The 14,485-nt window shown below is 35.1% G+C and overlaps 1 protein-coding gene across 6 annotated transcripts in view; it reads left to right on the top strand.

Moving 5' to 3' along the window:
* The window catches only part of LOC145241341 (uncharacterized), a 56,772-nt gene extending 52,702 nt beyond the window's left edge, over positions 1 to 4,070 (top strand). For all 6 annotated transcript variants that reach the window (XM_080104191.1, XM_080104193.1, XM_080104188.1 and 3 more), the window contains one exon: positions 759 to 4,070. In XM_080104191.1, the coding sequence (XP_079960317.1) occupies positions 759 to 3,942 (3,184 nt within the window). In that variant the 3' untranslated portion in view covers positions 3,943 to 4,070. The remainder of the gene's footprint in view (positions 1 to 758) is intronic.
* Positions 4,071 to 14,485: the final 10,415 nt, after the last annotated feature.

Raw genomic sequence — 14,485 nt, 5'->3', positions numbered from 1 at the left:
TTCCATCAAATGCATATCAAACATATTCTCTTTATTCCCAACATTTCTCATTTTGGTTTTCATATGGGCCCGTAAACTTTCAATGGTTTGTGTGTGAATAGAGAGGTCCACTGGATCCACAAAGTTTTTGTCATGGACCACTTTCTCATGATCATCTATCCCTTTCGAGACCTTTGTAGGCCACCCATCCAGCAGATAAGATTTTTGTCTCTGATAGGATCCAAGATTTATTAATTAGGAATAATGTGTCTCGATCCCTCTTTTCAACAGCAATTAAATTTCAGAGGTTCGACCTTATGTTCAACAGCCCTAAAAACCCAGACCCCATTTTTAAGCATCCTTTTTTGTCTTTTCTATTAAAAAACATGACTCATCAATTTCAACCTCTTTAGGTTTCTTTGTTGTTTCGTCAATCCCACAAAGCATCATGAAATGATCAAGTATTTCCTGTTTGCATTCTTCCCAGATGAGTCATAATTGGGCTATGACAACAGCATATTTTTTTCATTCAGCATTAAATAACCTGAAAAAGTTTGATACCTCATAACACAAAAACAATCAAACCAAACTGGCTCTAGGATTCTAATTACACATGCATCATATAATTTTCATATCATGCAGGGCACATCCTCAGCATTTTTTATCTCTTTCTTTGAAAAAACATATTTACTTTATTTTTTGTTTTGTTTTGTTTTTTGGTTGTTTTTTTTTTTTTCATTTTCAGAAATTTCAAAGAAAATGTTTACTTTTTTTTCCAGGTTGACAAGAAAAAGAAAAAATGTGGTTTTGATGAAGAATACATTCGTAAACAAAGTTTGCAAAAAAAACGAGGCTGAAAACAAACTTACAAATCCAAACCCTTGCAAAGATAAAAATTTATCAACTGCAAAACCCTCCAGTGAAAAACATATAAAATCGGAACCGCTTACTGATTCTGCATTGGAAAAAAATGTTCCTCTGCCAATCTCTGACACGTTACTTGCAAACAAGAACACTTTGTTGATAGAAAAGCCCACTAATGCGAAAAATAGCTTTCTTGAAAAGCAATGCTCAAACCTGGAAAGACCTGTTATAATACGCACTTCTGCTTCATTATTGCCATCTAACGTGACAAATTCAGCTGACAAGATGTCAATCTCTTCAAAAACTATTCCAAGTTCAAATAATAAAGTTATTTTTTCCCCTTCCTTGAATACTAATTGCAATATACCAATTGTATTGACTCCGAATAAATCTCTTTTGCAACCAGCAAATTGGGTGACTGCTACTGGCCAACCAACAACTTGGGTGACTGCCACTGGCCAGCCAACAAATTTGTTGACTGTTCCTGGTCAGTCAACTTTACCTGCCAATACTGTTACATATGTGCTCATGTCAGCTGGTCAAGCACCAGTCTATCTTGGAAATTCGACTAATGCATTAACTCGGATCCTCCCAAAAAACACAACTGTACCAGCAAGAATAAATATATCTTCCACAGCAACAACTACTATGACAACGTCTACAGGTACTGTGCCTGTTACTATAAGGCCTGCTGAAAAGCATATTGTACCTAACTTGACCGGTGGCCAGCTATCATCTATGAAAGATATTAAGGCCAAAAGCACATTTGTTCAGCTTCCAATTCAGATTTCTACATTGGTCAATAGTAATATAAATATTTCTGACCAAAGTCAAAATAGATCACAGTCAATGCTGCCACAGAAAATTTTAACACAGACAAACTTAGAAAACAAAGAAAAACTATCCCAGATTCCTTTATCTATGAATAAGGGTGTATTAAAAAAGTTTAAACAGCCTAACCACTTGAAACCAGAAATGACGAAAAATGATCATATTTCCCCAGTTGTACAGGCATCTAACATCAATTTGGTTAAAACTGTTGAGAAACCAAGCGATGATTCAAGCTCATTGTTAGGTGAAATCTTAAACAATGCAGTGACGACGGAACTTTCAAAGACTCGGCAAAATAAAACTGAAGACGGTTCAAATTTGATGACAGAATCTTGTGAGCAAATTAAATCGACAACTTCTGATGAAAATAAAGCTGTATCATCAAAGGAAAATAATGTTTACGATTCGTCTTCAATTCTGGAGAGTATCAAGATTTTTCTTGCCAAACCAACAACAAATAATAAACCATTCAAAGATCATCCGAGAAAACTTTTGGTTCCTTCCAAATATAAATGCAATAAACAGACTCCAGATTTTTCTGCAACTGAAAATACCGGAAGTCAATTGTCTGGTTTTAATTTGCCAAGTGATAATTATGTGATTCATAGTAAAGAGTTAAAGACTGATCTTTTCCGATCTGAGAAACTATCAACCTGTGAGGAAAAGGGCAGTGAAAATGAAACTGGATTCCTTAAGAGACGACCATCATTAGAAGGTAAAACAATAAATAATGAAGAAAAGATAACTATAAAAACTGAACCGCTTGATGACAAATCAGGAGATAATCAAAGCTGTGGTAACTCGTCTGTTCCCTGTACGTCTTCAGGGATGTCATTTCCTGCTAACATTGGAACCAAACAGAAGAATGAAGGGGAGATAATTATAAAAACTGAACTATTAGATAATGAATCAGGAGGCAGTCAAGATCACAATTTCTCTGATCAGCATTTATCTTCAACAGCATCATTTCCTGCTGATAATGAAATGAAAACCAAATATAATTCAGAAACTGAATCAATGACCCCCACGACCGAAGAAAAAGGCGAAGATAATGGATTAGTGATAAGCAGTTGTTTTTCATTGTCAATCAACTCTGAAGACGAAAGAAAGCTTCCTTTTGACGCCACAAATTCCAATCTTAATAGTCTCTTTTTTCTCCCTCAACAATCAAATTTTGACGATTCAAATGAAATTCCTAGTGAAAATTCTGCAAGTGTTGCCAAGAAGTCAAAACTCTCAGAATTTTCCGTCGACTTAGAAGATTCAAATTTGTCTTCTTATTCTCTCACTTTATCTACCGCGGAAGAAAAGCAAATTCCTTGTGCCAAGATTACGGATGAAACATCGTCCAAATTGATTATAGATCCAGAATATATGAAACAATTAAACAAAAACAGTTCATCCGATGATAAAGTTGAAAACTCTGCTAGTCCATTTGAATTGAACGAAGCACTGCTCAAGTCCAAATTGATAGGATCGCCAGAGGAAAAGCAAATTCCTACCACCAAAAAGTGGTATGAAGCTGTTCCATATAAATCCATTGTAGATCCAGAATATGTAACAACGTTAAAAGAAAACGATTTATCCGATGATAAAATAAAAAGCTCAGTTAGCCTATTTGAATTGAATGAAGCGTCGCTCAAATCAAAATTAATAGAATCATCAGAAGAAAAACAAGTTCCTTGTGGTGAAAAGTCGTCCAAAGATTCTCAATACAAATCCATTATAGATCCAGAGTATATACAAAAATTAAAAGAAAAGGATATACCCAATGATAAAATGAAAATCCCTTCTGATACATTTAGAATGAGCAAAGCGTCACTATCGTCAGAAGAAAAACAAAATCCTTGCGTCAAAAAGTGGTATGAAATTTCACCATATAAATCAATTATAAATCCAGACGATGTAAAAAAATTAAAAAGTGCTGAATCATCCGATGATGAAACGAAAATTCCTGTTGATCCGTCTGCATTAAATAAAACACCAGTCAAAAGAGAATCAATAACAATTTCTGGAGACATTCTCACGACGCCTAGTTCTATTGATAAGGCACTAACATCAGAGAAAAATGTTGCCTCTCATTTGCTGTCAATGGATGATTTCTTGATAGACAATTTGACCAAAGATAAAGAGACAGATTCGTTTCTCGAAGGTCGTATCGCTTTTCACCAACAGCAATTAAATTTGTTGCAATTACAAGTCGAACAACATAAAACAATGTTGGAGAAACTAAAGAAGGCCCAAAATTACCTCCGAGGATTAACATGAATTACTTAATCCTTTCTAACGAGAAGAAAAAAGTTAGAAATTAAAAGTAAAATTCACTGAACATTTGCTTCTTCTGAATAACATATGCTTCATGTTACTTTAAAATAAAGATTATTTTTATAACGAAACATTTAATGTTTAAGGTCTTTCTAACGAATATATATTGAACAATTTTTTTTTTAATTCCAAATTAATTTTGTTTATAAATTGCCAATAGAATAGTTTCTGAAGAATTGAACAATTTTTTTTAATTTCAAATTATAAATTTGTTTATTAATTGCCAATAGGAGGATAATTTCTAAAGAATTTATATTGAACATTTTTTTTCAAATTATAACTTTGTTTATTATTTACTAATAGAATATTTTCTAAAGAATTTATACTGAACAATTTTTTTAATTTCAAATTCTAACTTGATAAAGATCTCCCCTCAATTGCCAAAATTTTAAGGATGTACAATTTTTGTTTTGTCTACAATTAGAGGCTTTCAAATGTTATTAATCTCTAGGCTTGGTCTCCTTAGTAATTTTTCTTTTTTTAGCATATGTGCTGCCTCCTTGAGTCGCCTGACCCTCCACTTTGCATCCCTGTCAATTATTTTAACCTCATTCCACAAAGGGAAGTGTGTTTCTTTTTCTTTTGAAATGTGATCAGCTAGTCCCGACTTTTCAACCTCTCCCCGTATCACGGCTTTACGATGTTTCTCTAACCTTACATTTAGGTGTTGACAAGTTTCACCTTTGTATAGTTTTCTGTGTTTGCATTAAATTTCATATACACAGTTTTTTGTCAGTTTTAGGTCAGGGGCTTAACTCGTATTAGGTGTTTTTTGAGAGTCAAATCACTCTTGAATGTTGTTCTGTCATATGGACTGCATATTTTTTAATTTTGTCGACAGGGATGCAAGGTAGGTCATGCAACTGAAGGAGGCAGCACGTGGGATCCTTCTACCGCTCCAGAAGATATCTCACTGCTGAAGCAATCCTCTATCTATATAAAAGCCAAGTACGTCCAAGGATGGAGTACTGCTGCCACATCTGGGCAGGGGCTGCTAAAAACAGCCTATCCTGCCTTGACAGTGTACAAAGTAGGCTTCGTGGCTTAGTGGGGATGCCCTTTTCTTTTCCCTGCCACCTCTCTCCCACAGGAGAGACGTTGTGAGCCTGTCTTGTTTTTTCATTACTTCCATGGCAAGTGCTCGTCTGAGCTCCAATCCCTGGTCCCTCCTTGCCAATCTTTCACAAAAAACGCCCGTCTAGCAGAAAACACTATCAACAATTTCCCCCACTCTTTATCTGTGCCAAAACCAAAACGTAGATTCCATGAACAAAGCTTCTTTCCTAGAACTGCACGCCTATGGAACTCTGTTCCAGTTGCCTGTTTCCCACCTGACTACAAACTGGATATCTTCAAGTCCAACATAAACAAATTCCTGATGAACTGCTCCCTTAAGTAAGACACTTCATACAATCTCAACACTAACGTACTGTAAACGCAATAACCTTTATCCCCGAGTGGCTTCCGGGCCTTGATAAGTCGTGACCACCTTGTAAAAACAGAAAACAAAAATTAATAAGCCGACCAATCCTAGAGATTAATGGCATTTGGAAGCCTCTAATGGTAGAAAAAATAAAAATTGTACACCCTTAAAATTTCTGCTATGCAAGGGAGATAATCTCATGTCAATCTTTATTAGAGTTGTCTTCTCTTTGTCAACCAATTTTATTTTATTTTTATGAAATATAGCCCTAAAACAAATTAACTCAAAGGATACGAAAATATCTACGGAGCTAGTAACTTTTCTCTTTCCTTTTCCAAACAACAACCAACATGACTGAGGATTATTGATGGCCAAACCGACTGAAACGTTTCACTAATAACATCTAAGATGAGGACAATAGTCCAATCAATACGAGTAATATAAACAATCAGCCCTTATCTAAAAAATGTATGCCTTTAAATTTTTTAAATTTACAGATAGTGATTTTGTTTATTAATTACTAATAACAGAATAGTTTCTAAAGAATTTATGTTGAATATTTTTTTAAATTTCAAATATAACCTTGTTTATTAATTGCTAATAGTAGAATAGTTTCTTAGAAACAGATTTATTTTTATTTTTTATTTTGGGTGTGAGAAGAAAGACACCTCAAATCCTAACCCAAAGCTAATTTTTTAATAGAGACATAATTTGGTGCTTGTCAAGAATTCCTCCCATGTTTTACAACTGATTTACTATAGTATTTTTATTATTGGAATCTTTTTGAGATGAGTAATTTAAAAATGTGGTTGGACAACAACTACTATGGAAGGCAGTAATTACGTGGAATACAGTTAAGAGACTCAGCATTCCTATCCTGTCGCGGTTAATCTGACGAAGGCTAGAGGGATAGTTGGCCGAAACGTTGTGAAACAACTACAAGGTGAGGATAATAGTCTGCAAATAAATTTATTATATTCTTGCAGTGAATTATTTTTTTTCTTTTAAATGTTTTCAAGGCTTATTAAAGTTTTTGTGCTTGCACATCTCTTTTTAAATTCCAACAGTAGTCTGCTATCATCACCACGTCCTACCTGTCTTTGTAGCGTGTTTCCATTTCTCACAAATGTTGGTGAAAGCACTCTGCTCATTGCTTAAAGAGGCAAGATTTTCTGGGAAAGCGATGCATGTGTGAGTGCAAGTAGCGCAGCCAAGATTCTTAAAGGCCACTAACATGTTTGCTACTAACTTTCCATAGTTCTCTGCTTTTTTGTTGCCGAGAAAATTCCTCATGATTTGAACAAAGAAGTTCCACGTTTCTCGCTCAACATGATTCGTGGCCGCTTCAAATGAGAACTTTTCATCAATTGTCTAATTTGAGGATCATCAAAAATACCAGTGGAGAATGTACCGCACAAAAACTTAAAACACCGCCCATCTTTATCTAGTGCTTTTGTGAATTGCTTCAGGAAGCCAAGGAGAAAATAGAACACGTTCTCTCTCAACTAGAGACTTGTTTATCACATTTCTTGCTCTACAAAGTGTATGCTCTTCACATACTGGCCATTCTTTTTCAGATAATGGTGATCTCAGTCCCTAGTATCACAGATATAAAAAGCATGGGTAACTCCTGATCTTAAATGGAACACATACATTAAATCCGTTGCCAAGGCCGCTGGAAAAATGGTGGGATTCTTCTATCGATCCAGTAGATATCTCACTGCTGATGCAATTCTCTATCTATATAAGAGCCAGGTATATCCAAGGATGGAATACTGTTCCCACATCTGCCTTCAAGTTCAAAATAGACTTTGTAGCCTCGTAAGGGGATGTCCTTTTCTCTTCCCTGCAACCTCTTTCTCACAGAAGAGATGTTGCGAGTCTGTCTCTGCTTTATCATTATTTTCATGACAAGTGCTCGACTGAGCTCCAATCTATCGTCCCTCCTCGCCAAACTTTCACAAGAAACACCCGTCTAGCAGAAAACACTATCAACAATTTCCTGCACTCTTTATCTGTGCCTAAACCTAAACGTAAATTCCATGAACAAAGCTTCTTTCTTAGAACTGCACACCATGGAATTGTCTTCTATTTTCCTGCTTTCCAGCTGACTACAATGTGATTGTCTTCAAGTCTAACATAAACAAATTTTTGATGAGCCGTTCCATATAAGTTAAGAAATTTACCGAATTTCTATTACTAACAATTACTATATTGTCCTATATCTATTGTACACTCTTTAGCCTTTATCCTCGAGTGACCTCTTAGCCTTGATAAGTGGCGATGCCTATGTAAAAAAAAAAAAAAAAGAAATTGATAATTTTTTTTTTGTAAGTCAGCGCAAATGAGCCATTGATGTTCCTATTTACCTGCCTCCCCACGAGGGCAAAGTTAGACACAAGGTTGGTTTTTTATGTGGGGAAAATCCATCTCCTCAAAAAAGGACATAGTGAATAGGAAAAAAAAAAATTGCTTCACTCGTGAGGGATTTCTCCTCCACTGAAAGGTGAAGTGTAGTATGAGAACAGATATTACACTTTGCTCCTAGCAAAAAGGCCAAGGAGCCATTGATGTTACAATAAACTAGGTCTTTTTCTTGAGCAAAAACTCTTGCAAATTCTCGATGCCTTGTAAAGAAGAAACTTATTCGAACTCCATCATGCAGTATGTTCTTATCTTTCAAATAAAGTGCAAGAAGTTTAGCACTGTCTATTTGGTAATTTTAAATTACAAAATTCCGATTTTGTGATTGATCGTCACAACACTTGTAATTATGCAATGGGAGAGTTGAACTTGAAAAAAATTTAAAAAGAGAAATTAATATATTGTTCCGAAAAAAATTTCTCATTTACTGGTTTCATATCAGATAAAGTTAGTTCTTTGAAGAAAGAAGATTAAACCGATGTGAATTGGATTTAGGAGATAATAAAATATCTTTGAAATTAGTTTTACACTGAGCCATCTCAACAAAGCATGGCTCTATATGCATTCATTATTATTAGGGATGACATTTCAAATTTTATATCAATCCATACTATCATTTATTTAAGATATAAATTATTGGTAAAAAGGAATACATGATCATTTTGACCACTTATGTACATAAATACATTCATGAAAACTCTGTACACACTATCTTGCTGTGCACACAATTATACATCGATGAGTATTCACCACAACTGTCTTATTTGCACACTTTCTTCCAGTCACCATTATTATTACATGACAAAAATTTTAAACTTTTGTTCCCGTTATTTTACATAAATGTTCATGAAATAGTCAACAGCCAAGAAATTGTAAATAAGCAAAAGAGAAATTTGATTTTTCATTGATCTTCATAGTTTTAAAGTTCTGAAACTAAGTTTTATTGTTTTAAAATTGGTTTCATTACTAGTTCTAGGACAACAGTATATTCTTTTCATTGTTTTGACTCTCAAGTTTGTATCCATTGATATCTTCTATGCTTTTATATAGAATGATGTGTAGAGACAGAGAATAGCCTCTATCTTTCTGTATAGCAATGTATCTCCAAACTGAGCACCCTACCCCAAACACATGTGCCTTGATTTTTCTTCTTTGTCTTCTTTTTAGCCCTATCAGTTCTTGTGTAAAACGAATGATCAATTTACAGTTTGCATTCATCATAAAAATCAACAAACGTGTGTATTTTTATGCAAATGACTTGTTAAACATTGATGTTTATGTGTGTGTAATACTATCGTAAGTAGGAACTCAAACTCTATTGTTGATCACTGACTGGCCCCACACTTTCTTCTTCACTGCAACCTCTCTCTCTCTCTCTCACATACATAACTTCTTACTCACAGACATAATATTGCTAGTCTCAATCTTTTTTACCAATACTATTATCGCATGAGTTCTTCAGAATTGTCTGATCTGTTCCCTGCTTCCTTTGTTCCAGCTCGTTTGACTCATTTGTCTAGTGGTCTTCATCAATTTGTTGTTTTGATACCTCATTGTAATACAGCTTCCTATTCCAGTAGGTTCTTTTCAAAAACTGCAAGGTTGTTGAACTCTCTTCCTGCTCACTGTTTTCCTTTTACCTACAGTCTTGTTTTTTTCCAAGACTAAAAGCCAATCGGCATCTCCTGTCTTTGCAATAAGCAGCTTTTGTTCTTGTTAGCTTCTTACATCAAGTGGCTTCATGCTTTGTCTTGAGTGATTTTTTTTATAAAAAAAAAAACATTTACACATGTTGTTTCCAACAAAATGTGTACTTTTGCACTTGTGAGGTTTTACCAGTGAGAGATCACGAAACAACAAAACAAAGTCTTTTTACATACATGCACGGTTGCTGGTCTTTTATTCTTTTTATTGTCGCTTTTCCATGTGTGGACTGCAATCCTCTTGTTGTTGCTGAGCTTCTGTTTAACTCAATACAAATCTACTCATGCATAGAAACACAATGGAGACTTGTTGAGCTTTCAAAGTTTTTATTTAAAGAATTGTTGTTCATGGGAAGAGAAGAGACCAATATTTAATTCTAATTACTTTTTAACTTGTTGTTTCTAACTTAATCACGACTTGTTGGCTTTCAAAGGTTTTTATTTAAAGAATGGTTGTTTCCGAGAAGAGAGACAAATCTAATTCTGATTACGTCTTAGCTTGGGAATTGAGAGGCGCAAACTGTATCATCGACATTCATTTAGGTTTTCTCTACCTTTTTCAGAATGCCAGTTGTCTCTCTCACTTCGTTAAGTCCAACTACATAAAAACTGTATTCTCTCTACGGAACACATTACTTAACCTCAGTGTCATCTCCTTCAACATGTGCATTTCTGGCATTTTTTCTCTTGGGAGCTAACCTTTGAACCTGCATCTCAATCACACTAGCTGCAAGTAGTCTATTTCTAATTGCTACCAGGTTATCCTGGCATGTACTTAATGCAACCCTTGCAAAATTCATACTAGTTAACATAATCTCTACTTACTGGTATAGGGTTCTAATATATAATTGTCTTCTTTTTAGGCCTATCAGTTCTAGTGTAAGACGAATGATCAATTTACAGTTTGCATTCATTATAAAAATCAACAACCGTGTGTATTTTTATGCAAATGACTTGTTAAACATTGATGTTTATGTGTGTGTAATACTATCGTAAGTAGGGACTCAAACCCTATTGTTGATCACTGACTGGTCATGTTGATCCTAATAACAACTTTGGATCAATTAGGGTTTAAAATCCCCAACAGAGTGAGAAACAAGAAGAACAGGTTTTTATTGACCTTCACTTTCTGTTCGTGTTTTTGCGCCAGCATAATGTATTTTTTGATGTAGGGTGCTTTTTTATTTTTGCAAAACCTTTTAATAAAACTATTCAAGCAAGAATTTCAATAAACAAATGAAGGGTTTTATATTTTAACGGTTATATCATTTTGTGGTAGGCGGAATAAATATTTATTTTTATAGTGTAATGTGGCCATTACGTTTGAACCATGTTCATTACACTTCAAACTTCTCTTGGACCCCACCCCCACACCATTCCAAAGGAACAAACAAACAAAAATAATTTTTTTTTGATTTAGCAAAACGCATTTATTACTGTTACTTTCCAAACAATGCCTGTATCTTGTTTTTCTTTTACTATTTATTTTGTCTGCCATGAGATCAACAAAACCCCGCCATATCGACACCAGCTTAAAAGTCTCTTGCCACCACCACGAGGTTACAAGTCCATTTAATCTCGCTAAGCATGCACTTTTCTTCTCTTCAGTCACATGCTGTTCTTTTTTTCTTTTTCTTGTGATGCAAGCCCACGCACACTTGATAATTTGCATAGCACTCCAACAGCTGCTGCTACTGTTAATACCTTCTCTAGCCATCTATCCTTCGGTTGCTGCTGATATTTTCACATGCACTCATGTACGCTCTGTTACAGTGGTATACCAAACTTTTTAAGGGATAAACAGTGTTTTCCCTACATTTAAAAACACCCACGTTAGAATTGAGAATTTAGCACACTGATCTTTCTTGCTCTTAGTCAGTGAAAGAGAAATCTATCTAAACCAAGGCTGTGCCTTTTTTTCCTCCTCCTGCTGGGGGGGTCCTTAAACTATAATTGATCCACAACATTCTTTATTTTGTGCTAAACCGATCCCCCATTAAGAGCCAATGTCGTCCTTAAATATATCTACTCTTGATCTGAAATCCTAGACACCAGTTTTTTTCTTAGTTACTTTAAGCTTATTTCCACTTGAAATTAAATACTTCCTTCCAAATTCTCTATCTGGATCCCTCCCCCAGACAACCCAGAAAGTTAAATAACTGTTATACCGTCTGTGAAGCTTAATGGATCAGCTGGTCTTTGTATTGCCAATCACTTTCCTAGCTCATCGTTTTCAGTGGTTTGTTTGAAAAATGATGCCCCCCCCCAATAAATTTCTGAAGTGTTTTTCCCCATGTGTGACATTTTCATATTAAATAAACACAAACTGTTCTCACACACGTCGTTTCCAACACTTTTGCACTGGTGGGTTTTTGCCAGTGAGTGATGAAAAAACAAAGCAAATAAGAGGAGGCAATGCCTGGGATGACATTGTCATGATAACAGAACATAATACCTGGAAGGATGGTATCATGACGACAATAAAAAATATTACACTACCCTACTTCCAAAATTAATCATTTAAAAATAGCACATTAGTCTGAAATAATAAGCTTAATTTAGCAATAAAACACAGGAAAATTGGTTTAATTTTCTATGGCATATCCACCCTTTAAGGGTTTAATGTTGAAACAATAAGTAGGTTGATCATAGTCGAGGATGACCTGAAGGCTCCGTTTTCATTGCTTATTACTAGGGCTATGACAATAGAATATTCTTTTCATTATTTTGACTTTCGTGTATATATCAGTTAATATATGTTTTTAGATAGTGATGTGGTTCTCGATTGATTAACTGTGTCTGTGTCAGATATATACTCGAGAGTCAAAACAATGATAAGAATATTCTCTTGTTTTAGCGCTAGTTGTTAAACAAAAATGTAGGGGAGGGCGTCACTCCTTTTCTAGGATTACACCACTTATCCTTGATCTACAGTTTATATTTATGAATGTTTCATGAGACATCAAGTACCTTCTTTTTTTCTTCTTTTATTCACCTGAAAAGTTTTGCTAATTGGGACGGTTGAAACAATGTCTATTGCTAACAATTCCTTGTATATGATCAGATGAACACAAGTTGCTATTATGCCCATAACTGAAAGGATAGTGTTGGTAAAGGATAGTATCGGCTCATTTGACTCAGTCCAGAGGTCTTCATCAATTTGTTGTTTTAATACCTCATTGTAATACAGCTTCCTATTCCAGTAGTTTCTTTCCAAAAACTGCAAGGTTGTTGAACACTCTTCCTGCTCACTGTTCTTCTACCTACAGTCTTGTTTTTTTTTTCAAGACTAAAGCCAATCGGCATCTCCTGTATTTGCAATAAGCAGCTTTTGTTCTTGTTAGCTTCTTACATCAAGTCGCTTCATGCTTTGTCTTGAGTGATTCTTTTTTATAAAAAAAAACATTTGCACATGTCATTTCCAACAAAAGGCATACTTTTGCACTTGTGAGGTTTTACCAGTGAGAGTTTGTGAAACAATTAACAGAACAAAGTCTTTTTACATACATGCACGGTTGCTGGTCTTTTATTCTTTTTATTGTCGCTTTTCCATGTGTGGACTGCAATCCTCTTGTTGTTGCTGAGCTTCTGTTTAACTCAATACAAATCTACTCATGCATAGAAACACAATGGAGACTTGTTGAGCTTTCAAAGGTTTTATTTAAAGAATGGTTGTTTTCGAGAGGATAGACAAATCTAATTCTGATTACATCTTAGCTTGGGAATTGAGAGGCGCAAACTGTATCATCGACATTCATTTAGGTTTTCTCTACCTTTTTCAGAATGCCTGCCGTCTCTCACACTTTGTAAGTCCAGCTACATAAAAACTGTATTCTCTCTACGGAACACATTACTTAACCTCAGTGTCATCTCCTTCAACGTGCATTTTTGGCATGTTTTGTCTTGGGAGCTAACCTTTGAACCTGCATCTCAATCACACTAGCTGCAAGTAGTCTATTTCTAATTGCTACCAGGTTATCCTGACATGTACTTAATGTAACCTTTGCAAAAATTCATACTGGTTAACATAATCTCTACTTACTGGCATAGGGTTCTAATATATAATTGTTTCACATCTATATTTGCCCAGGTGTTTGGAGCAAAAAACAAAAAGTGGTAATAGGCAGGCAGGCTAGAACCTGTGACGGGAAGGTGGAAAAGAAAGTGAAAGAAAAGTTGACATCTTACTTCTACGCTATGATGCGAAAGGAAGCGAAAAGAGTTCAAATTTATCAATGTCAATCAAAAAGTTGACTTGCTAAGTGAATGAGTTCACGAAGGCACAGAAATGAATGTTGGCTGAAGGCCAGTTCAGCTTTCCATTGTTTCATTTATTTGTTTCCCCATGATGTTGGGGAAACAAAGCTCCCCCCCCAAAAAGGGAGCACTCTCAAATGAACAGCAATTGTTTGATATGAAGGGTTTTCCCCACATTGGTGAAAGTTAATTGCTTTCAAGACGCCCTTGGCAGGAAAACCAGGTGGTCTACTTTGCTTTAATTAGTTTCGCTTTATTTATACGAAAAAGATGAACAAACACGTGAAAGGGCGGAATATCGTGGATTTTTTAAAAGTCGATCAAAATAAATGTAGTGATGACGTCTGTTCACGAATCGTAAATATTATAATCTAGGAAGTATAAGGAAAGTTCTAATGTCGTCAATACTCCCACCTCACCCCCAAAAGAATCTTTCGTGGACAAAAACGCGTGTGTCTGTTTTGTCTTTTATCTATATTTGATTATTATGGTTACAGGCATCAGCTTTCAGGTAACACAAGAGAAAATAATCAAATAGAAATCTGGTTAACATGCAGGGCATCCACCATCATTGCATAAGAATGTTCTGGAAGGAGTTCCCAAAAAACTTCCATTGATATTGTCGAACAGACCACATTTACAGTTTATATAGTCGGATCAATATAACTGGTGTATATAA

The sequence above is a fragment of the Euprymna scolopes genome, chromosome 20, assembly GCF_053919585.1.
Source record: "Euprymna scolopes isolate OS-2025 chromosome 20, ASM5391958v1, whole genome shotgun sequence".
In the NCBI taxonomy this organism is placed as follows: Eukaryota; Metazoa; Mollusca; class Cephalopoda; order Sepiida; family Sepiolidae; genus Euprymna; species Euprymna scolopes.
This window is presented reverse-complemented; position numbering and strand designations above follow the sequence as displayed.